Here is a 23203-nt window from a genome sequence, read left to right on the forward strand (position 1 = left end):
TTTACAAGGATCTTGCTCTACTGCTGATGCAAAGACAAACTACGTAAGAGCTGATTCTTTTTAGGAATGAGAGATGAAATGTAACCAGGATACAAACTTACCAAACACTCGGCAGACTGGGAAGGGTACGACTGTTTACACGATGGAGTTTCACAGAGTTCATTGGTCACGCTTACTCTGAGATTACAGCTGGATTTAAACTCAGACCCCAAAACCCAGGTACTCCTCTAGAGATGCTAGAGTTGGATGGCAGGTACATAGCGGGAAGTACTACTTCTCCCAATTTGTGAAGAAACTGTTTTAAGTTTCTTAAAATACACTGGAAAACGAGACCTTTCTTCCTTTCTTTTTGTACCAAAGGACTAGCTAGAAACCGAAGTCACAGCTGCCTGGCGAAGCCAGCGAGATCCCTCCAGTGACATCTACTGGTCGAAGGATTTCTTCAGTCCATTCCTACGTGCCTTTGAACGCCAGCTCTCATCCCCTGCTCCTTCAGATAGATCTCAAACTCCCACTAAAACATTTTACGGGAGACGGAGTTTCTTCTGTAATTACTGTACTCATATCTCTGGGGAGACTTCATATCTCCTAAGCACTTCCATCTCGCTTTCTGAATGACTCATGATGCATATTGTGTGTAAGACATATGTTAGATAGAAAGGATTAAGCTATACGAACCGACTTTCATTCTTCTTTCAGGGCTTTGACTTTACAGAAATGACACCAACAGACACCCAGACTTTGACCAGTCAAGCTCAGATCGGAATAAAAAGATTTCCTGGGTTTTACACAGCCATGTTTCACAGCCACCAGGCAGCATATTTGTGAGCAATCACAAACGAGAAGTTGAATTAATGTGCAAAGGGGCTACCCTTCCTTCCTTTCTTTCTGTGGGACGAGCCTTTCAAAACAGAAATGACATAGGTTGCTAGGGCAAGGCACGGATCTAGCACTTTGCCACCACCTACGATTTACCTACCCTGTGACAGACAGTCGCCGGGATGCTGTGTTGAACACCTTTCAAAATCTGAAATTTCAAATGGTTCCTCTAGTTCAGGACGCCCAACACGAGATAATTCTTAAACCAGGCACCAACAGTGGTAACACCAAGGTTTAAAAAATACTGACTTTGGAACCTGAGCTGTATTATATTGAAAGCTATGAGCTGGTTTATATAGCATCGTTATTATAATAGTTGTATTTGTGTGTGCTTTTTAACTTATACTGTAGTTTTTTCCAGGTATTCTCAATGTAGAATATTTATTTAGGATTTACCACATATGCCTCAATAAGAACAATACACGGAGATGTGGATGTAGCAATATCCTCCACTGATACTGTCCGATACATATTTGCAAAGTACCATGTGCTAGGCGGATGTTCTCTGTCTAACTTAAAAATGTCTTTGCAAAAAACTTCCTATGGGAGTGGGTCACTCCTCAGCACTGGAGGGGTTTGGGCCTCTCCCAAAGGCTTTGCTGTGCTTTGCATTCACACCTCACCCAAAGGAAGGAATTGGCTGACTTTTGTGCATCACTGAAGGGGGAGGGCAAGAGCATCTGTAGGAGACGGGAATATGGATGGAAGCTCAGAGATCAGTAAGCTGTTGTGTCTTTATGGTATTTGTGCTTTAGAGCAAAGCTGATGGACACTTGCTACTTTGGGACAGATTCCATCTACTTTTATTCTGCTGGCCCCTTTCTCAACTCCCCAGCCCCAACCAGAGCAGAAGTCCTTGGGGAATTCTGCTGTACTGGGCTTTAGCCTCAATGACAGTCACATACAACCCTGACAATCTGGAAGGGAATGGTCTTAGGAAACTGTCTATCAACATAAACCTTGCACCAGAAATGAGAGGAAAAAGGAGATCTAGTCTGAAATGACAGCACTTTTAAAGTTAATTAGTGCACTTAACAAAAAGAAATTGGCAATTAATTGTCTTTCTCAGTAGAAGCTAAGCCTTTGATTCATTATAAAGGCCATAAATTAAATGTAATTAAATAAATAATTTAAAATAAATAATTTAAGACAAATTTGTAAACATTCAGGGGGGGTGGTGGGGGGTGGGTGGTGTTAGCACACATCACACATCAATAAGCAGGACATGTCCCTAAATTATTTCTCCTACCATAATTGTTCTATAATTTCCTTCGCATAAACTGCCCTGGAGCTGTCTGGCCTTCCAAAAGATCCCCACAGTATAAGAGATGCCGCGATATAGTGAACCCTGACTATGCGTTTCTGTATCAGCATGCACATACTTAATGGAAAGGAGGAGTTAATTGATAAGCATTCAAAGGCCATGGCATTATGATATAAGAAATCTAGCTTCTGGATTTCTTGCACCAAAAAAAAAAAAAATATGGCCATGTAATGCAAAGGTTGCATGAAGCTAGTGCAAAAGCTGGCTAAGAAACAGTACCACCCTCACCCACCTAACTTGCTAGAAATGCAGCTGTATGCCATCTGTATTTCAGGTTAATTTGTAAATAGGCCCAGCATTAATGATTATGGAACCAAGGGCTAAGTGCATAGTTCTACCACACATTTCTTTAGCAATAAGGCTGAGTGTGCCAACGCACTGATTTGTGTAGCTGCACTGCAAACTGCCAAGTGATAAACCACTGTGTGTTAAAGAATAAAGTTATGCTGCCTGGGCTGGTTTCATTTTTTTTAACCTGCACCAGTCATCCCTCACTTCTACTCCTGGCAGTGGTCAGCTGCAGTGGGGATGGGAGGACAGGAACGAGACCTTAGCTTTGCTGTGATAATACCCTTCATTCTCACTGCCAGATGAAACTCTGTGGCTACAGACAGTGAGCATAAATTAAAGTAGCCTTCAGACAGCTCCAAACTGCATAAGCAGAAAGGACAGATGAAGCACAAAGAAGCATAAAGACATTTTTGCATATTCCTTTGCTAATCAGTGCTGATCCTCAGCCAACCGTCAGAGTGTATTTTAGCTAATATTTTAGCACAGCTGAGGCTGAGTTTGGTTACAGGTTGACAGTTTTAAGGAATGACAGATAATGGAGGTTTCTGTTTCTGCTTATCAGAGGTAAAGCTCCAGCAATGGCAGAGAAAGCATTTCTATTCTTCCTCTATACCCAAGAGCCACACCTCCCTGTTTAAGATTCATAAAAACAGCTAATGTGGTACCAAGCACCTTTTCCATGCTCTCCCAGGGGCTTGTCTGCTTGAGATGAGGAATTCTCAGCCTACTGAAATAAAGTCTGGCCTAAAGAGGTTTGAGAAGCGTGACTTACAGCAAATGGCAGACAAAAGCAAGGTAGCAAAAAGGTGTCTCAGCTGCCCATACCCATCAGCCTATTTAGAGAAGAGGTGCTGGTCTTCCAGTTGCTGATGACCATTGCTTCCTTGAAGCTGGGACTGGTGCTCAAAGGGCATCAAACTGATGTGGAGTGGCAAGGGGAGAGGGAGAGAGAGAGGAAGAGGAAGAGGAGGAGGAAGAGGAGGAGGGAGAGGGAGAGGGAGAGGGAGAAGACTCTAAGATGAGCTGTTGTGGTTTCATGAGTACGAGCAACAATGCAAGAGAGGAAGAAATGTGCTGCCAGGAAGGACCAGAAGACAGGCTCCTCTCAGTGACTGCTGGCTTGACTGTATCATAAAATTCCCACTAGACCACAACTCGGTGAATATTTTAGCAGCAGAAGCCTGTGCTGCCAAACAGAGAAGTAATCCCACCTCCCACCACCTCATCTCCCCTTTCATTCCTTCCATGTGGTTCCCTCCCTCGTGCCATTGGGAGGACCTTGACTTCTTGGCATGGCCAAGGCACTGAACGGCACTGAAGTGGACTGGAGAGCAGGTCTGGATGCAAATAATACATCAGATACCATTTTTAGTTACAGAAAAAGCTCATGGGTTTTTTTGGTTTGAAGTATGTGTTGAGCTACAGCTTGTATCTAAGGCAATAGCTGATAAACATTTACTTTGGTGGTTAAAGCTACTCTAACCTCAATGCTGCCTCTTCAGCTTGGCTTGCTCAAATGTTATGTGTGGGTCTGTAGCCAGAGGAGACAACTGGTTTGGCTTAGAAATCATCTTTTTTTTGCCCCCATAATGTTGCTGGGGACACGGTTTTGGCACATGAATAAGCGTTGGGATAAAATGTTCAGATACTACTTGAATCAGTAATGCAAGCAAAAATATTTTTCTCCAACTGTGGCCTGAGGTCTCTGCTTTAAATCACATTAATACAAAAGGTTCATAAGAACAAATGGTAATAAAATACTAATTAAGAAGACAATAATGAAATTTAGGCAAAATCATCAAAAGCTGGTTCTAGACCTACTTCCTCGAGAAGGACTGAAAACAAATTAACTAAGGACAAAGCTTGAAGATTTATTAAAAAATCATTAAATGCTAAAGTTGTGGTGAATTATATTAACCATGAGCTTTAACTACTGCTGTTGCCTAGATTGTTCTTCATGATTTAATACTCAGTCTTCCGCAGTGCACAGAGTTTACTGCAGAAAATAGGCCAATGGATGTCAACTGAGCTGCTTAAGCAGTAACGCTGTGGGAAACGGTGGGAATACTAGGTATGAACAGCTTCATATCTTATTAACTATCTATGTATTATCTGGTTTCCTTCAAAATATTCAGGAAGGAGTAAAAAAGTAAAAGCTACCTTCTCAGGTGCTTAAAAGAAAGGTTTGTAACTCTAAGCGTATGCACCTAGGTTTGAAAGTTCCCCAAAATCTTTAACTGCGTAACAAAGCAGAAGTAGTCTGAAAAATGTCCAGGAAAATTAATAGGTACAATACAGATTTTTTTACAATCTTCATAATGTCAAATTATGAATTTGATATTCATAAGATACATATTCAAATGTATCTCTTAGCACTACGTCAGTTATTAATCATCCAAATATCTTCATAATTAGAGGAATTTTCTGCAATGGAAATTGGCTTAGGAGATAAAGTATTACTGAGATATTAGGAGATAAAGATATACTGAATAAAAGTACCCCTTCATTCCCAGCCTTCCAAACAGTTTGCCTCTTTTCCTTGGTATCACTGAAGGGAACAAACTCCTGAAATTATCAGTGCCAGAGCAGTTAACCTGTTAATGTAACCAGTACTTGCTGTTGTCTCTTGCAAGGCTCCAAGGTATCCTCAAAGACTATTCATGTGACCTTCTACTACCAAGCTACTCCATTTGTGCTTCACCTGGTATCGAGAGGAGGTGGGCTGTGGTCAGCATCTGCCAGGGCTTGCCTGGTGGAGCTCCCTGTGCCTTTGTGGTCATCTTATCAGACATTCCCATGATGACCTATCCTTTAACCACATTTCACTCCTTTTCTTCCACCTGTGGCCATGCTTGGCTACCTATTTATGTCACCATCTGAGTAAACTGAAGTTTCGCTGGTGGAGTGGGTGAGAGGCAGAAAAGCAATGCATAACTGAGGGAAAAGCCTGGGATCTTTAAGACTGGAAGTCCAAGTCTGTTGAGGGGTGTCTGATTACAAATATTTTGTTTTGCTGGTGGAGTTTGAGTGTGGACATTTAGAATGGCATCCCCTGCTTCTGTTCTCCACCAACACGGTGAACTCAACATAGCTGGCTCTTGAGTTTGGGCAGAAATCTCTCTCGTTGAAGTTTCCAGTGTAGTCCATTTTTCAGGTCCAAATGTATTTTATATAAATATTTTGTCTTACACTTATTGGGAGAATCAATATTTATGAAATTATGCTGTTTCTCACAGAGACATGTATGTGTGTGTATATATATCTATAAATAAAGATAGGCATTGTATATACTCTGAACATCAATTTGAAAAAGAAAGGAAAAGAAGACAAGACAGCCCATGTCTAGAGACAGCAAGATAGCCATTTAAGCATTTGTGAAAAAATGTCAGAGCTTTCAATCTGCTGGCACTTTCTGTAGGTCTGCTTACCATCCTGACTCAACATACATTTTTGCAGGCTCCCTTTCTGTTACTCTAGATAGTCTGCACAACATTTTTCCTGGAATAGCAGCCCAAGGCAGAACAATGTAATTCAAATCTTCTGCGGCAATCAGATTATATTAACAGATCTTGTTAACTGGATGTCATGGAATGATGACACCATTGGGGTTTGAGGAATGAAGTGATGAGCGACTTACCAGTCTTTAGAGCAAATATTAGGTCATCAAACTCCTGCGATTCCTCATCAGCAACCAATGAGCTGGCATTAAACCCTCCAGAAGGGTGGAAAACATTGCCATTTTGTGGACTCTGCTTAAAGGCAGCACTAGCTTGACTAGTAGGCTGCAAGGATGCCCTCTCCCAGTCTGCAGGCACCTGCAACATTTAAAAAGACACAGAAATGCAGTAATCCTCAAAACAGTGACCTCAAACTACGAGCAGAGCTGAACTCAGGACCAAGAGATTTTGGAACCAGCTATTCTGTCACTTGTATGGTGAACCAGGTAGCTTTTTGGGGGTTTTAATAAATAAATGAATTAAATATATATATGGTAACTCAATTACAAGTCATTTAACCTTGTGTTTATTACGCTTGTCCGAGCTATCTCAAAAATTTGAAACAATATTGTTATTTCTGAATATTTGCCCCTGGTATGGAGAACTTTAAATTAAAGTTCCAGTTCACCCCTCTCTTACCTTTGCCTCTTTCTCTGCTGGACCCTGCTTCTCCCTTCTATAGCCACCAATCATTTCCATAAGATCTACAATCGGCAACCCACTGTTTCCCCTGTTTACTAATTCAATATTTTAAAGTAATTTGCCAGTCTCTCTTTGAAGGTTCTGGTGGTGGTATAGAGTCCTACAGTTTTGACACCAACTTAGCTAAAGTTCACTCGCTTTTAACGTGTTTAAGGTGGAGCTGCACAAAATAATCAGAATTTCAGTTCATGACAAAAGAGGTGGTTACAAAAATCTATCTCCTCCTTAAATGAAAAGACAAAATACTGAACTCTAAGAAAATATATTATAGGACAATAAGAATATATTTTCTTAGTTTATTGTTCATCCACTCTTTAAGAGCTCAGGAATGTAAAAGCCTCCTACACAGAGCTGAGAAGCTATGCCATCCACTAAACTGGGGACTCAGGCATCACCTTAAGTAAGATGCTGAGAAGTTGAGTAAATTTAGTGGTCTGCCAGGAGACAGCTAAGAAGCTTTAAAATACAGTCAAGCAGGTAGAGAAATGGGCAAAAGAGCTGCCAGGTAAGCAGCTTGGTTTTCACAAAAAATATTATTAGAACTGACATGTTCCCTTGAAATATTTCAATTCCATTAAATTGGTGTTTCCCCTGGGAAAAAATGTTTAGCTGGAAAGTTTTCAACTAGCTCTATCAACATGTACATGAACACAGCAGCAAAAGTCACCTTGCTTTACTACAGGCAGTGAAAAGTGATACTAGCAGCACTCCAGTTTCAGCAACAAAGAGACTGAAAATCATGTCCCTCAATTTTCTTTTATATTTCTTTTTTTTTTCTTTTTTCTTGCCTCTTTTCTTTTTTCTTCTTTTTTCTTTTTCTTTTCTTTTCTTTTCTTTTTCCTGTCCTGTCCTGCCCTGTCCTGTCCTGTCCTGTCCTGTCCTCTCTTCTCTTCTCTTCTCTTCTCTTCTCTTCTCTTCTCTTCTCTTCTCTTCTCTTCTCTTCTCTTCTCTTCTCTTCTCTTCTCTTCTCTTCTCTTCTCTCTTCTCTTTTTTCTTTTATTTCCTTTTCTTTTTGTTCTAATTTTATTCTAGTCTATTAAAATTTCCAGATATTTTTCACAGCATGACTTTGGAAAATTAAAGACTTAAAACTCACCTAAGACTTATAGTAAGCTGAAAGAATTAACTTGATATTTTGATTTCTCATGACCTACTTTTGACAACACTTCAACCAGTCTCTATAACAATGAAGACTCAAGTAGAAAATGGGAAATTCTCCAGATGGGATGTTGCCAGGGAATTGTAAGTTCCTAGAATGTCACCATAGCTAAAGATGACAATTTTTATCGTGAAAAAAAATAAAAATCCCCTCCTTCCCCAAAGCCAGCCTGTAATAATTAGCAACTCATTCCCATGTATTACACTTCAGTACTGCCACTTAAATCTCCAAGTATATTTTCAATACAAAAAAGAATGACTGGAGAGCACGGTTACCTCTTCCATAGCACTGATGAGGTTCTGAGTGGACTTGCTGATCTCTCCACCTGCAGCCGGTAGTCCACTGCCATGCGTGAAAAATGCCGATCCTGGAGTTGTATGCCCATTCATGTCTACGGTATAACTTGCTTTCACAGGACAGCAAAGTTGGTTGTGCAGGATAAAATATACCACAAAGACATAAAGACCCTGAAACCAAGAGAAGAAAAGAACATCAGCATGTGATGTATAGGGAGCTTAGATAGAGTGAACACAGTCATAGCAAGGTTCTATATGCTGTAGCTGATGCCACCCCTCAGCCCAGCATCCCTGCCTCAAAGGGCTGCAGTCTGTTTCCATGGAAGATACGAGATGACATCACTGCCCATCAGAGATCTGGAAGTTAAAAGTAAGTTCATATCCTGAGGGCTCCAGCTAAACACACGCACACAAACTCCCAACCCAATAGAGTCATTGAAAATTATTATTTGTTTGAACCCACATGACTGCAAAGCAAAGCCAAGATCCCAACAACAACAAAACCAACTTGAGTTCCAGAGTTGTCATAATAATAAAAATGTGGTTAAGGGCCACCTTTGCAATAGGATTTGCGGCTGGCCCCTAGCCACATTTCTTTATTTCCTTACTGACCTGCTGGCTCTTTGCATTCTTGCCCCAGTTTCAATCTCGTGCGAACTGTACTGCTGCCGTCACAGATACCAAGTTGTAACTATAAATTATATTCTTCATGATATCCATTAATTCATCACTGTCTTTCATTTGTGATTACTACAAAGGCTCTGCTGTATTCCTCTGCAGTTCTTCTTTAAAACTTGCTAATTTTGACCTTTAGACTTAGCCAAGAAAAGAATTATAACCACGTCTTTTGTTTGCAAAGAAATCCAGCGATTGAACTTCTGAATATGAAATCTGGCTTTTGCTAATCCCTAAGTTGCACTAACAACCAGTGAAAATAATCCACTACAATTGATAAATCAACCAGTTCAATAATTGTTAAAGAAGGGGTTAACCAAAATAGCTCAAAAAGGAGACTTCTAGATTCTTCCCAATTGTTGTGATGCATTCACATTTGCATTGTTTTTTGTATTTCACATTGCCCTCTAGAGCCCTGAAACCAACTGTACTAATCAGAGCAATTTATTTGAAAGGTACCCATAGGCATGAAATTTATAAGGTTTATAAATAGTAAGGAGTTTCATGTAATTATATTTGGGAATTCCTAATGGAAGGAATTTTGAAAATACATGGAGACTGCAAATGCCCAAGATACAAGTTTATTTCCATCCCTATAAAACAGGCAGGAGCAGTTCATGATCCACAGATTCATAATTTCTAATGCCAAAACTATGTGAAAAAACAGTGTGGTCTAAAGCGACACACAACAGAAGTATAAATTCAACGGGATTCAACAGGATTTCAATTTCAGCTGGTCAAACACTGGAAATACCCTCAGACACCTTCTATGAAGCCATACAGCTCCCTGTGTGCATTATTTTTAACAGCAAACCAGCAAACAAAAGCGTTAACTATTTTGAGAAAAAAAAATTCCTGCTTTTCCAGATGATTGTTTTCTGTCACAAAGACCCAGAGCAGTTAACCGAGAGGAAATTTCTTTGTGATACATATAAGTAAATACACTCCAAAAAACTGTTGCAAACACATGTTGCACTTAAGAGACACTAAAAAGGAACCCAAATGTCCTTTCAGTCTGTAAACAAATCCAAGGACTCTGATACAGGTCAAGCATAATGGGACTGGCAAATGGATTTCTTTTAATTTAAGTTGAATGGATATGAAAAGGATAAAACAGCCCACAGAAGACAAGATAACAGTGATGACACTGAATTCAGAGCAGCCTCTGGCATTTTGGTCTCTGAGGAGTTGCCACATAGTTGAACACACACATTTCAGGCAGTTTTGTACTTTTCAAGAAAACTCATTAGCTGAAAACGCTGCACAGCCCTGCCTTTCAGAATTGCGGGGACATAACACATTGGCGTGCAAAGCCCATGCTACATCACTCACCTGGGCACCCTGCGTGTGGACACTCATGCTTCTAAAACAAACAAACATGGAACAAAGTGCCACAATTGTCTTCTTAACTTAGCCTGGTGTCCTGATTTAACTCTCTGTGCATTTCAAACAGCTATTCCTGAGGAACTGTTGTTCCACCAGAACCACAGAAAGGCATTTTGACACCCAAAGCACCACTGCTGCCGCTCCTCCTTGCTGCCACCACTTCTGCTCCTGGCTGTCTTGCAGAGATGCAGACCCTTGTCCTGGTCAGCAGCAGCCAGCATCCCTGCCATGCATCGCCTCGTGGGGCACACCTGCTACAGCCCTCCTTTTATCCAGGCTGAGAAGGAACTTTAGGACATACCGTTCAGAGAACTCCCATGCATTGATGCAGGACAGCTCCTCTGGGTCCTTCCATAATGAGAAGACAGGCCCAGGGAGGCTATTTGACTGTCTAAGGAGAGGAGGCCGTGTTAAGGAGAACAAAACCGAAAACTGTGAGTTTTACTTCTCCCACTCTTGTAAAGTATTACAGCAATGCCTTACAAACAGCAGGTTATACTTAACAAAACCCAGTGCTCCTAAGTAGGATATATGCTTAGAAAGGAACTGTGCTGCCAGATAGAAGATTTCTTGCTCAGCTGGAAAAAGGATGGAACCCTCTGAGACCCATGCTCCCATTCAAATTTAAAGTCTCAAGAAGATACACTCGGTGGAGGTGAGTTCCTGTGTGCCACACTGTGGTTCTCTTTGAGATACCAATAGGGGTTTGTTGTCTTCTCACTGCCCTGTGTCTCTATAAGAAACCACTGCAACTGAATTTTGGGAAATCCAAACAAGGCAAATGGTCCTGTCCAAACAACACTGAGTTGCAATGATCATACACATGAAGATGCCATGGATCAGGTCGTATAGATCTGTGCTTATTTTTGCACCAGCAGCTACCAGGCAGTTTACGCTGAAAGAGCACGTGCAGGATGCAGGCACTTGGGCTGTTTCAGCGCAACCACAGCTTTCACAATTTCGGCGGGTCTTTTTCAAAAGCAGTGGTTTGAGAATTGAATTGTCCTTCATCACACTTTAGACACTCATTATGGTTTTTTTCACTTCAACTTTTAACACTGTAAAAAATGAAGTACTGTGAAAATAAGGCTTTTGGCATTGTAATATATTTTGCACTGTGTTTATCACATAAACAACTTTGGCCAAGTTGGTACCGCTTTACATTTGTTATGCACAGATGTTGACCTTGGCAACTGGACCAAGGATGAAACACGTAGTCGAGTTCAGCTGACAGGTCTACCAGACCTGCAGGACATTCAGAGAGAAAACTACACATTCCAAAGGAATCAAAAGAAGATAGGTCTGGGTATGGATATTAGTAACACAGGCAATGGCATCTCTGTTAAAAATGTGGTAAATATTAATTTTATATTCTTAAGAAGATTTAATTAAAAAAAAAAAAAACAAAAAACAAACACCAACCTAAGCCCAAACCCAAACCTTCAGCCTAGTACGAACGATCTCTGCTATTGCGTATAAATTTAGAGCCGTTCTCCTCAGCCCACAAGCATGTACAGGGAGGCCAAAAGAAACTATTTGGTCTCAGAGTGAAATGACCGACTGCTAATGCAAGAGCTTGACCTGGGCTCTATGGAAGCAGATTGAGCAACTAAGCTAAAGAACTAGGACTCTGGAGGATTTAATTGCAATACTACATAATTTCTGTGCACTGGTCCCACAGGGCTACTTACAAAATGTCTAAATCCATGTCACTTATGGCTACATTATGATAGCAGTATTAACACAACATCACACTAAGAGGGAAAAGTGTTGCTAACGCATTTGCCATGGAGGAAAGTAAGAACCACTGGAAGGAGACAACTGGTCTGTCCCAAAGGCACGAGCACAGGCAGGCAACTTGCAGTTCTCAGGCATGAAAAATGCAAAGGCTGATGGTTATTTTACTGATAAATGCTGTTGGAAGACAATTAAACTTTTGTTATTTCACCTCAGCAAGACAGTCTGTCCATCTGCTCCTTTGCACTTATAGGTCAGGGGAAAAAACACCTCAAAAAACCACAGCTACAACTGTCTGAAGGAGAGCTCGCATGCATAAGAGTCTATAGGGACTTTTCCCACCAGTGAGGCGGGAACAGCCTCAGTGCTTCTTGAGGTTACACTGGATACCTCTCCCATCTCCTTTCAAATTTGTTACGGATACCTGACCAACTGACTGCCTTCTGTGACTGATCCAGAGCACAAGGGCAGGGTGGTGGACCACACCTGCTTTGGGTTTTGCACAGCTTTCAGCACAGTGTCCCACAGCACCCTGGTACCCAAGTCAGGGCACAGTCACCTAGATGGGTAGAGCACTGGATGGGTAAGAGCTTGAGCAACTCCAGTGGAAGCCTACCAAGGTGGTCAGGGGCTCTTAGGACATGCCCTGTGAGGACAGGCTGAGGGGAATGGGCTTTTCAGCATGAAGAAGGCTCAGGGGGCAATTAAAAGCCATTAACTACTCCTAGTTTCCCCAATACACAAGCAGTGGTTACTGAGAAGACAGAGGGCCACGGCAGGAGAATGAGAGATACTGGTCCTAAGTTGAAATAGGGTAGGTTCTACCTGGATAGGAAGAAAACATATTTAATGTCAGGGTAATTAAGCACTGGAACAAGTGGCTGAGAGGCAATGTAGAAAATTCTTTATAGGAGGAGAAGGGAGGTTTCTCCTGGTACATGTTATAATTTCACGGAGGGTTTTGTGCACGCATGGGTGTGAGGGGAATTCTCACATACAACAGCTTGATTTATTTATTCTGTGGAGTGACAGATGCAGGAAGCTGGTAAATTAAGGACAGGCTTCTACATCTGTTGGTAAAAGGACAGAATACCTTTTACACTTCATAAAGTCCCATGGAAACCTGGAGGACTGATCCATACAAAGCCTTCACTGACATTTGACACTCGTAGTCTCTCTCTCTCTCCCCTCTAATTCCGCATGCTGCAGCTCACGGTGTCTACATTTGGAAATCGGGATAATTGTGCTAATAGTAACGAGAAAGGATCTAACAGACTGTAGGCCATCAGCAAACCTCTTCACCACCTTTTTACACACTGAGAGAAAACCAAGATGCTTACTGTATCCCAGAATTTTAAAGTGTTCTCATAAGATAAAAGTACTCTTATTGCTCTAATAAGCACAAACACACCAAAGCATTAAAATTAAACAAAAACCCCTAACAAAAGAAAAAAAACAAAACCCCAACCCCAAAAAAGAACACCACCACCCCCAAACTAATACACATCATACTTCTCACACAAGTATTTTCATCCATGCCTGAGACACCTACCCTGAAACTGCAAAAATTGTTTTTCCAAGGAGAAGTGGATTCAGATAATGTCATCTATTTTTTTGGTTTGAACCTACCATTTAGAGGAATGGTATTTCTATTTACAACACTAAAGTATCTTTGCAGGACTTTTCGTAAAGAAATATAATTTGAACCCTTCATCTGAACAGTTCCTCAACCTGTTTCAGGGTATATATCAGCACTAACAAAAATTCAGTGCACCCTACAGAGGTGCTCCTTGCATTCCTATTTTAATTTGGAAAAATTTAATTGATAACTATCATCATGTGACTGTATCACTAATCATATGACTATATCACTAAAAATTTTTTTTTTCAAAAGAGAACATTTTAAGTGAAACCAGGGCTTGTGAAGGAAGCGGGCATCTTGTGTTAGACCCCAGACTGGATTGTCCTGATCCTCAGATCACCGTGGCTACACCATCACTATTATTTTTAAGTTACACATTTACTGGTGCCATGCAGTAAAAAAAAAAACCAAGAAATCACGCAAGCAGGTGTGTCTGCCAACAGAGGACTTGTCTTTACCCAGACCAGCTCCTGCGACTCGCTGTCTGCAGTCACTGTAGAGGAATTTCCACGTGCTGCTTTATGCTTTGGTTAGTTTCACTTTAGTTTTTTTTAATCTTATCAGGGTGAGATTTAATCTTATTCTCTGTCTGCACTAATTTACTCTTGGCAACCAGTCCTAGAAAGTCCTTTGTTTGTCAGTTGAACGGCCAGGTTGTCCCTACCGGGCGGCTGCTGATGGCCACGGGTGCTGCTGTCACTGCTGGTGGCCACCTCAGGGCTGGTGCTTGTGCACCTCCATGCCTCAGCTGATCCTTGTGAGCTTCCCCGGGGATTCCACTGATTTACTGGGAGCTTTTGCATTGCTGACTTCTCTTTTCTCACACAGTTTTCCACCCTGGCCAGTCAAAGCCTGCTGTGGATTAAGGCTGATTTACATGACAAGTGCCTGCTGCTTTGGGGAAAATTATTGGTCTGATTAATTCAGATAATTTGCGTGTTTCACCATGTCCAAGCAGCTAGCATCTACACAGCAAAAAATGACTCACAACGTTAAAGGAATCGTACTCAGGAAATTACAATCAGGGCCATTGTACAATGCATGATATATATTTGATATTCTTGTCTTTCCTAATAATTTTTGGAGGAAAATTTATTATTTTGGAGGAAAAATTCAGCCATGGAACTGAATGTTCATATGCAGAATAGGATTAATAATGCTAACCAAGTGACACACATAAAACATAAATAATTCTCTATTTCCTTCTGCAGGTTTCCTTGTTTTCAGAGATAATTACGATAAACTGCAGGCACAGCATTTTTGTGCACATCTAGATATAAAAAAAAGCAGACTTCAATGTACATTTTATTTTTCCATATCTTCCTCAACCATATTTGTCTTTGAGAACAGCTTGAAGATCTTTTATTGGTGTCATCATGACAGAAGTATCAACTTAGTCACATGACACTACATCCTAAGCCATCGCTTAACATCTCCCACTCATAGCTCTCCATAAATATTAACCTTTGAAATGTAAATCAGATCCTTCTGCTTAAACCTAACTCTTTTTCACAGCACTCGAAGTGGCTGTGGTAAAAGCCATGTCCTTAGCAGTGCAACCCTGCCAACTGGTGATTACACCCAATAAGCCGACTTTGGACCTGCCCTGTATCAGCAAGAGTTTGACTGTTCATTTGCCGTTAAGCACCGGTTTTGATGAAGCTGTTATAATTCTTATAAATCACGTAATTTCTCTTGTCACAGTTTCTACTCTGAACATTTATCACTCATCCGCACTTTGCTTCCTGATGTGTTTACTCTCCATTTCGCTCTGTAGGAAAAGATCTGTGTCACTTACAGCTGAAGTTCTAAAAATTCACATCAAGAGCAAAAGTCAACAATACATGTAACTGAGGACTGCAAAACTCATGGCATCTTGGTAGGCAACATTGTAAGACCACTTGTTGAACCAACCAGCTGCCACCACATACACATGTTTGCCCAGAAGCCACCACAGAAAATGGAATGAAGAGAAGCAATCATTCATATATCATTAAATTAAGAATGTATTTGCAGTTTTGCACTAAGGTATAGTTATTTTGAGGGCTTTCTTTTCTTGTAAAGTTGTAAATCCACAGATAAACAGGTTATGGGTATATTTTGCAATAATGTTAAAAATACTGTGCTTTCAGCATTATGAATACATTTTTCTAATATTAACGTAACACTTGAAACTCAGTCTAAAATGCCAAGTTTCTCTTTATGCAGAGCCTCAGCCATGCCAAGACCAAGCTGAATCTTGCAGTTTCTACCCAAAGCCAAATCCATAAATTCCTTTCTGGCAAACTGCGCTCAGCTCAGATTTAGTCTAAACTTGGCTCAGATTTACCTGAAAGGTTCACAAACTTTGGCAAATCTTTAAAAAGCAGATTTGCTTGGATACTCAGGATTCACTATAAATATTTTGCATAGCTCTCAGCACACTTGCAGCTACTCCCACACAACAGCCATTTGTACCTCTGATTTCAGCCCTGCAAGTGGTGGAAAAGGTTCTGGGTTTTCTTTGTTGCTGTTTGTTTGAAGAGGACAGATTCAAATTTTAAAAGGGAGGTGCTCAGCTTGAAGACACACTGAAAATACAGATGCTTAGCCAAATTTCCCAGATGTGCAGATTGGGCTACAGTAAGATTCTGTTACTTCCTTCCAGCTATCCCAGAAATACCAAGAAAGCACTAATTTTGTATTTCAGCTTAGCTGAGGAAGAAACAAACGCTGAGTCAAAGTCGAAAGGTACAAGCAGTGGGATAGGCGTGATCTGTGGAGGGCAAACATGGGAGAGCCAGCATGCAGAAGAAGTTTGCAATTTACCTCCGCAGTTCTGGCCGCAGTCCCTCGTTACAGAGCACTGGGAGGTTCAGCAAATCACACCAGCCACAGGTGGCTGCCAGAGGCTGAGACCAGCCAAGAGCAGACAAAGCAGACTAGCACCCCACTGTTCCCTGGATCTGCCCTACTTCTCAGCCCACGGCTTTTTCCCCTGCCTCTGCCTTTTTTATTTTTCTCTGCTGCACAGGCAACAGGAATCAGGGAGAGCATCCCTTGAGGTCCTCTCTGCATTACATTCTTCTCGGGCTTTGTCCTATGTGCAGGACCACTCTGTTAGCAGAAAGGAGGCAGATCACATACCAGGGAAAAACAGACTACTTGTCCACTGATGAACCTTACACTAAAAAACAAAAAAACCCAGAAAGATCCAAAGCTGTGAGGTTATTTCCCACCTATTTTTCAACTGCATCGACTATAAGGACCCAGAGATATTGGAGGTCATGAACTTGCACGTATGCTTTAGAAAATTCTGCACCCATTTACTCTCATGCTTGGTTTTCCATTCACAGTGCTACATTTCAGCTCACACCTTACAATCTTACAAAACCTACTACAGTTTTCATTTCTTCCTCAAACAGACAAGAAATGGCAGATGAAAAAGCCTTTGTCACTTCTGTCCCTAGGTCAAGAGATGTCCCGATTAGCAGTATTAGAGCAGTTAATTCTCTAGTTATAGCTCAAAAAGAGCTGAAAGCTATCACAGGAAAGCAATACCTAAATGGTAAGCTAGCAATTGAAGAAACCACATTTGGGGACCATACAAACTAGCATTACTGAATACAGGTCAATCTTGCCCATAAAAAAGTCAAAGAAAGTGCTGTTTTTGCAGGACATTAATGTGGGGTTTTGTTTGGTTGTTGCTTTTTAGGTTTTGTTTTGGATTTTTCTGTTGTTGTTGGTAAAGCAGTAATATCTACTCGTGTATATTAATGGCAAATACACAGAGTTAAAAGAAACAGGAAACATAACTTTAATAGACAGGAAGAGTCAAAAGAGAGAAGCTAACTTGGTATGTATTGCTGAACTTTTGCTTGCTATTATAGAAAATCTCAGAATGAAGACTTAAGTAAAGGCTAGGAGTTACTGTTATAACAACAGTTTTTTCCCTTTAATTGATTCTTTCAGTGTCAGTGTTTCCTATGCCTACAGCTCTCTCTTTCTCTCTCTCTTTTTTTGTTACTCTGTGATAGCTGACTGAGAAATTGGACAGACCATTCATTTAGCAGCGTTTTGCTGCAGTGCCATAAAAGAGCAAACCCATAACTGACTGGTGCAGCTCCAGAAGCCGTAAACGCAAGAAACCTTCAAAAAAATCTGGGTGGGAGAGAACCCAAGGGTTGTGGATTATTTGATCTATTATTTTGCATACCTGCTGCTTGGGTGTTTTAGGGCAAGACCAGTGGCAATAAGGTGTCTGTATACTGTATACTCCGGTTCGCTGGCTGTTGGGAAGACCTTTTTGGGATGCTGCAGCCAGCCAGAGAGCTATAGCAACAGAGTACTGTAAGGAACCAAATGAAGTCTCACCATCTTCATCCTCCCCTAGTTAAATCTGACCCCAGAAATTTCATTACCCTCTTATCAGCCCATCTCTTCTGCTAATTTCTGCAAAGAGCCAAATGCCTCTATGAACACCAGAACATACACTGTCTGCCATAAAAATGACTTTTTATGCTTTGTATGTCCAGAATAAGTGTAAGGTACTACAAGAAGTAGTTATTTTTGCCAGAGAGCTCTGCTTGTCTCAGAAGTAGAGGTTTTGTTTAGCAGGCTTTGCTACTAAATGATGTTTAGAGGAACCGGCCTGCACTCTATGCTCCTACTCTTCTGGATTTTAATGAAAATTACTGCAGATATTCCCTGCCTTTCTGCAGCTTCAGAGACAGCAGAAGGCAAGTCTTATTTATAAAGCAGGAAGTTAACGCTGTTTTCGTTAGGGTTGCTCCGCAAAAAAAGGGAAACGTGGGCAAAAATGAGGACAAGGACTAGACGTCCTTCCATATCTGACAAGTAGGTGAACAAGAGTAGGAGGGGGTATAATAATATATTTGGCTCTGTCATTGAAATCATTCACTTCCTGGCTTGAGATAATGAGCTGATTTTCCTTCCCCCACCCTTGCCCCCAGTCTGTGCTAGAAGAGAAAGCTCTGGATGAATAAAAAGTACCTCAAGAGTTAATGAGATGTCTTTTCATAGGGACCGTTACTCAAAGTAAAATTAAAACCAAACTCACCTTAAATATGGATATGATGTCAGCCTTGTATTAGAAACTCTTGTTTTGAGGCTTTTTCTAACAATGGCAGCTCTAAAGCTTTCTAGAATTTGGATTCGTGGGTTACAACTTCTTGTTTTCTAATGGAAAAATTATTGGCACAAAAATTGACACCAGGGCTTTCTAAGTAGAGTCAGACAGAAATACCACTACTAAGATGTGAACAAATGAGGAGGGGAAAAAAAAAAAAAAAAAAAGGACATTTTCAGAAAACATAAAGGGCATGAAATGAACATTGAGGCAATTCCATCAGCAGACTGTAAACAGGGACCACTCTGTACTCCTGAGACAAGAACAACACTTGGAAGACTAATGGGCCTGTAGTATCTATTTATTTCCCTGTGATTCTGCATATAAAACCCCAAGCTGTACTGTACATCAAGGCATACCAGTGTAATACCAAAGGAAATATATATATATAAACAAGCATTTCAAAACAAAGCAATCGGGACATTTGATTTCCATCCCTTGGTATATTTATTGAACTTTGCAGGAATGCAGCTCTACCCATCGTCAGGAACAGACAGCGATCAAACTGTTGGTTCTTCTCGTCCTTGGAAAACAAGAAGCTCCTTTCCCTCTTGGAAATTCTCTCTAATGGATTAATGTCAGAAGTGACCTAAGATATGACTGCAACACTAAACAGAAGGATTTGGATATGACCTGCTCTGTGACCCATTCCTGCTATCTGTGAAGCATTTCCTAAGAGGAAAAAATGATAGGAGCTGTCGAAGGATGGACTTTCACATATTTTTCAAAGCAGTCAGCTTCTCAGCTGTTGTTTTGGTTTTTATTTTAACATAGTTTTTCCTATTACTTAGCATGGAATATATGTTCTTTTGAGGTCTCCTCTTTGTGTGAGGGCTGCAGATCTCTGTCTATTCTTTTCTAGCACCCTTATATGGCAATAACTGCTGGCTCTGCAGTGTCATGTTTTCTCATTGCAAAACCACCCGAAGTGTTTGACAGAGCTGTCTTGGCTGCACAGTGAAGCCCAATGTAAAGCAAACACAGAGAGCTGCCAGCTCCAGAACTGCATGGTAGGTCAAGAAGAAAGTACATGATGGGAAGAAGCCCTTTGCTATCTGTCTTCTTAAATTTTATTTTATTCTAGTGCATTTTGACTTTTCTTCCTTTGCACTTTCCCATGCCCCGTTGCAGCAGAGCACCAGTTCTGCCATTACCCCTCCTCTGCTTAGTGCTGGGAGCAGACCACTAGCCCTGTTCCTCCCTGCCTGCACAAGGCCAGTACGTGGAGGGTGGCTCCACCAACCTGGAGGTACTGACAGATCAGAGCAGGTCACGAACACAGACCTAACCAGGCTTCCACCTCCAGACAGTGCATGTTCGTGTGCTTGTAATGGCATTTTGGCTCTTTGCAGAAGTTAGCAGAAGAGATGGGCTAATAAGAGGGTAATGAAAAGCCTGACGAGAGGTAAATGCAACCTCCTGAGGGAACTAGTAGGAAATTCTGAAGTGAGACAGGGAAACTTTCCCAGGCAGGTGGATTTTGAAGCAATTTTACATTAACCAGGTCAAACACAAAGCCTGTAAACCCCAGCTATATAGGCAAGTACTGGAAGTCTCATAGCCTGGTATGGCAGTGCTGTTTCACATAATTAATAATTATAAAAATTCATATAATTTAATGAATATAGAAGTCCACAGGGTGATGTTCACCATCCCATTCCAGCAAGGACAGTGGAAATGGCAACAACCTGAGAGTGCTTCTTTCTTTGCTCCTACGTCAGGCATGGTGACTCCACCCCCACCACCACCATCACCACTATCGCCACCACCACCGCCACCATTACCGCTACCACCACCGGGACAGTGGTTCTTGCTACAGGTTCACTTGGAAAATTTCAATTTAATGTAATACAAGGACACTCCTAAAACTGGCCAGGCCAGTTCAGTTTCTCCAAGTGCTCTCAGTGGAAAACCCTGCTGCTCATCTCCACAGACCTATCTTCTGCCTCACTGTCACTCCATGCTGTTCCTTAGGAGTCTTTCAAAGATACAAACAGCCTGTGAGGGTTTTGTCAAAGAAGTTTCTGCATTGTCTGAGATAAGACAAGTATTTTCTGAGCAACAGAAATACATATTAACTTGTGTTTACCCATAGCTAGCTATAACTGTATAGTTATATAACTATAAATGTAATTTAATATAGATAAACTAGGCACAGGCACAATTGTTCTCTGAACTCAGTCAGCAAGTAACCTTTACTTTTTAAGTTTTAAGATACAGATGAACTTCCAGCTCAGGTGTTAGATAACTCTGCTCCACATCGACCTACCTCCTGAGTTCAGAAACAGAGCTCCTTAAAGCATATGCGTTCAGTTACCTGTAATTGTGCTCAGAGACTTAGGTTAAGCTTCATGTGTAATGAATTACTGGATGTAAAATTAGATGTAAAATTACATTACCTGATGTAAAATTTGTGGCAAAGATGATAATACAGGGGGGGTTCCCCCTCCATTAAAAAATATAAACACACAATAAAGATCTTACGTACCAATATGAATTAAGGCAACACAGTACATTTATTTTGTGTCATACTTTAGTTATATGTTGCCTTTACTGCAGAAATGGAATGCATGGAGACTAAATGGAATTTCTTAATTTGAAAGGAATCTAGCAGGAAAATGAAAAAAAAAAATAAATAGCAGCAGTAGCAACCTTTCCAAACTTTGCTGAAAGTGGCAGAAAATGAGCTGGAGATTATGATTTGATCTCACATAGGGGCATCACACATACACCACTTCAACTTCAGTACGCAAAGAAAATGCTACAATGAAAACAAGTACAAGCATAAAAGGAAGACAAGTTGCCAGTCAAATAAACATAAAATGGTCAGTAATACACTGGGCTATGCAAGAAGTCGTATACATATGACATATACGTGACATGACATATACAGTGTCATCCAAGCAAGGCATTTTTATGCTTGGCAAATGGACTTTTAGCAGGTATAATAATTAATTACTATTAATTCTAAGATAATTGGCAGAATCTGTCCCAAGATTCTGTTTATGTGTAGTTTCTAAAGGGTCGATAAAACATTAATATATGGTACAGACATGATTACTGCAGTTTGCAGATCGTAGTAAGTCCATTATTTGTGGCATGGCTGATGTGATAATTATAGTCCATCCTGTTGGACATTAACAGCCTCTGTGCAACAAAGCACTTACCAAAGTGCCTGCTATTTTAGTTAATCATACGTAGGAAAGTGAAGTTTTAATACAAAACAAAGTTCAATATAAAACGTGACCCAGCCAAACGGCCAGTCCAAGGGCCTGTAAGGAAGAAAGAGGTTACCTAGAGCCATCATCCAACGTGTGGATGGAGGAGCTGGGCCAGCAGCCACGTTAGCAGGGTGAGCAGCGCTGAGCCCAGGATTGGGAGCTTTCCCCCTCAGCCCTGTGCTTCCTGGCTCTGCATCTCTGTTGACACTGTTATGTTACTCTTGGCCCCAAAGCAGATGAGCTTTACGTCCTTGTAGGATTATCTGTGTCATACATCAGATGCATTTCAAATGGCAACCCAAAAATCCCAGACTCGCACTTGAAGGATGCACTGATATTTCTTTTTTGTTAAAGAAAGTTGATATCCTTACACCTTTTTCAGTATTTGTGGAATGTGCTAAAAGGAAGGTTTCACGTCCAGTGTAAAGACTGGGGTTTTGCATTCTTATTAGGGCACTGAAATTGAGATTTTTATCCAGTTTGCAGATGAAAGGATCCCATAGGACATGACATGAGTTTAATTTCACTATTTAGTAGAAGAGGATACAGCAACCTTACACACTGTTTCGTTCTGGGATTATTTTTGCCCCATTGGCTTCCCAGGGTCAGCAAAGGGACAGCAAGGAAGGCAGCAGTAAAGGTATAGGCCTGTTACATTAACTTCTGATCCTCAGCCTCAACACTGCAAGCAACGAGGCTACCCAGTGGGACAGGATGAAGTATCCTAGAAAACACACCTAATCCCCAAACTGCAAGAATTTTCCATCCTCTACACAAATTCTTTGAGTATTGACACGTTGACTGATTCCTTTTTTGCTAAAAAAAATGACTGTTCCATTTAACGCCTACTTAAACACTTTTTTCAAAAGCTGCAGTATACAGTACAACTTTAGGTTTTATGTAAACAAAGCTAATAAAAATAATCTTTTAATGCACTAGATGGCTCGATCTATACCAGCCACGCACAGGAATCACATTCTTGACAGAAAGCTGTAACTATGATCCTGGGATTTTTTTATGTTTGCATTGTTTGTATTGGTACTGTGCAAGGAGAAATTTCCAGGGAAGTCTAATGTCACTTAGTGTTAAGTACCGTATTATTTTCTTCCAGTCCGTGCTTGGCATTTTATCTATTACAAATCATTTTTGCAAACTAAGCCAAGCCATGTTAGCGAAGTGACTAAACAGTTTGTGCTCTTTGCCAGTGGAAAGGAGGGTGTCAACCTGAAGTGATCCAAAAAGAGAAGTTTCCAGGAAAAGGATGGT

General features: G+C 40.9%; 1 protein-coding gene across 1 annotated transcript in view; it reads right to left on the reverse strand.

The window, feature by feature from the left end:
- The window catches only part of ADGRV1 (adhesion G protein-coupled receptor V1), a 291122-nt gene that overhangs the window by 3128 nt on the left and 264791 nt on the right, over window positions 1-23203 (reverse strand). Inside the window, exons 90-91 of the mRNA XM_055699397.1 lie at window positions 8128-8319; window positions 6132-6309 (exon numbers count right to left, since the gene is read on the reverse strand). Coding sequence (XP_055555372.1) covers window positions 6132-6309; window positions 8128-8319 — 370 coding nt within the window. The remainder of the gene's footprint in view (window positions 1-6131; window positions 6310-8127; window positions 8320-23203) is intronic.

This window comes from Falco cherrug, chromosome Z (genome assembly GCF_023634085.1).
Source record: "Falco cherrug isolate bFalChe1 chromosome Z, bFalChe1.pri, whole genome shotgun sequence".
NCBI classification, from domain to species: Eukaryota; Metazoa; Chordata; class Aves; order Falconiformes; family Falconidae; genus Falco; species Falco cherrug.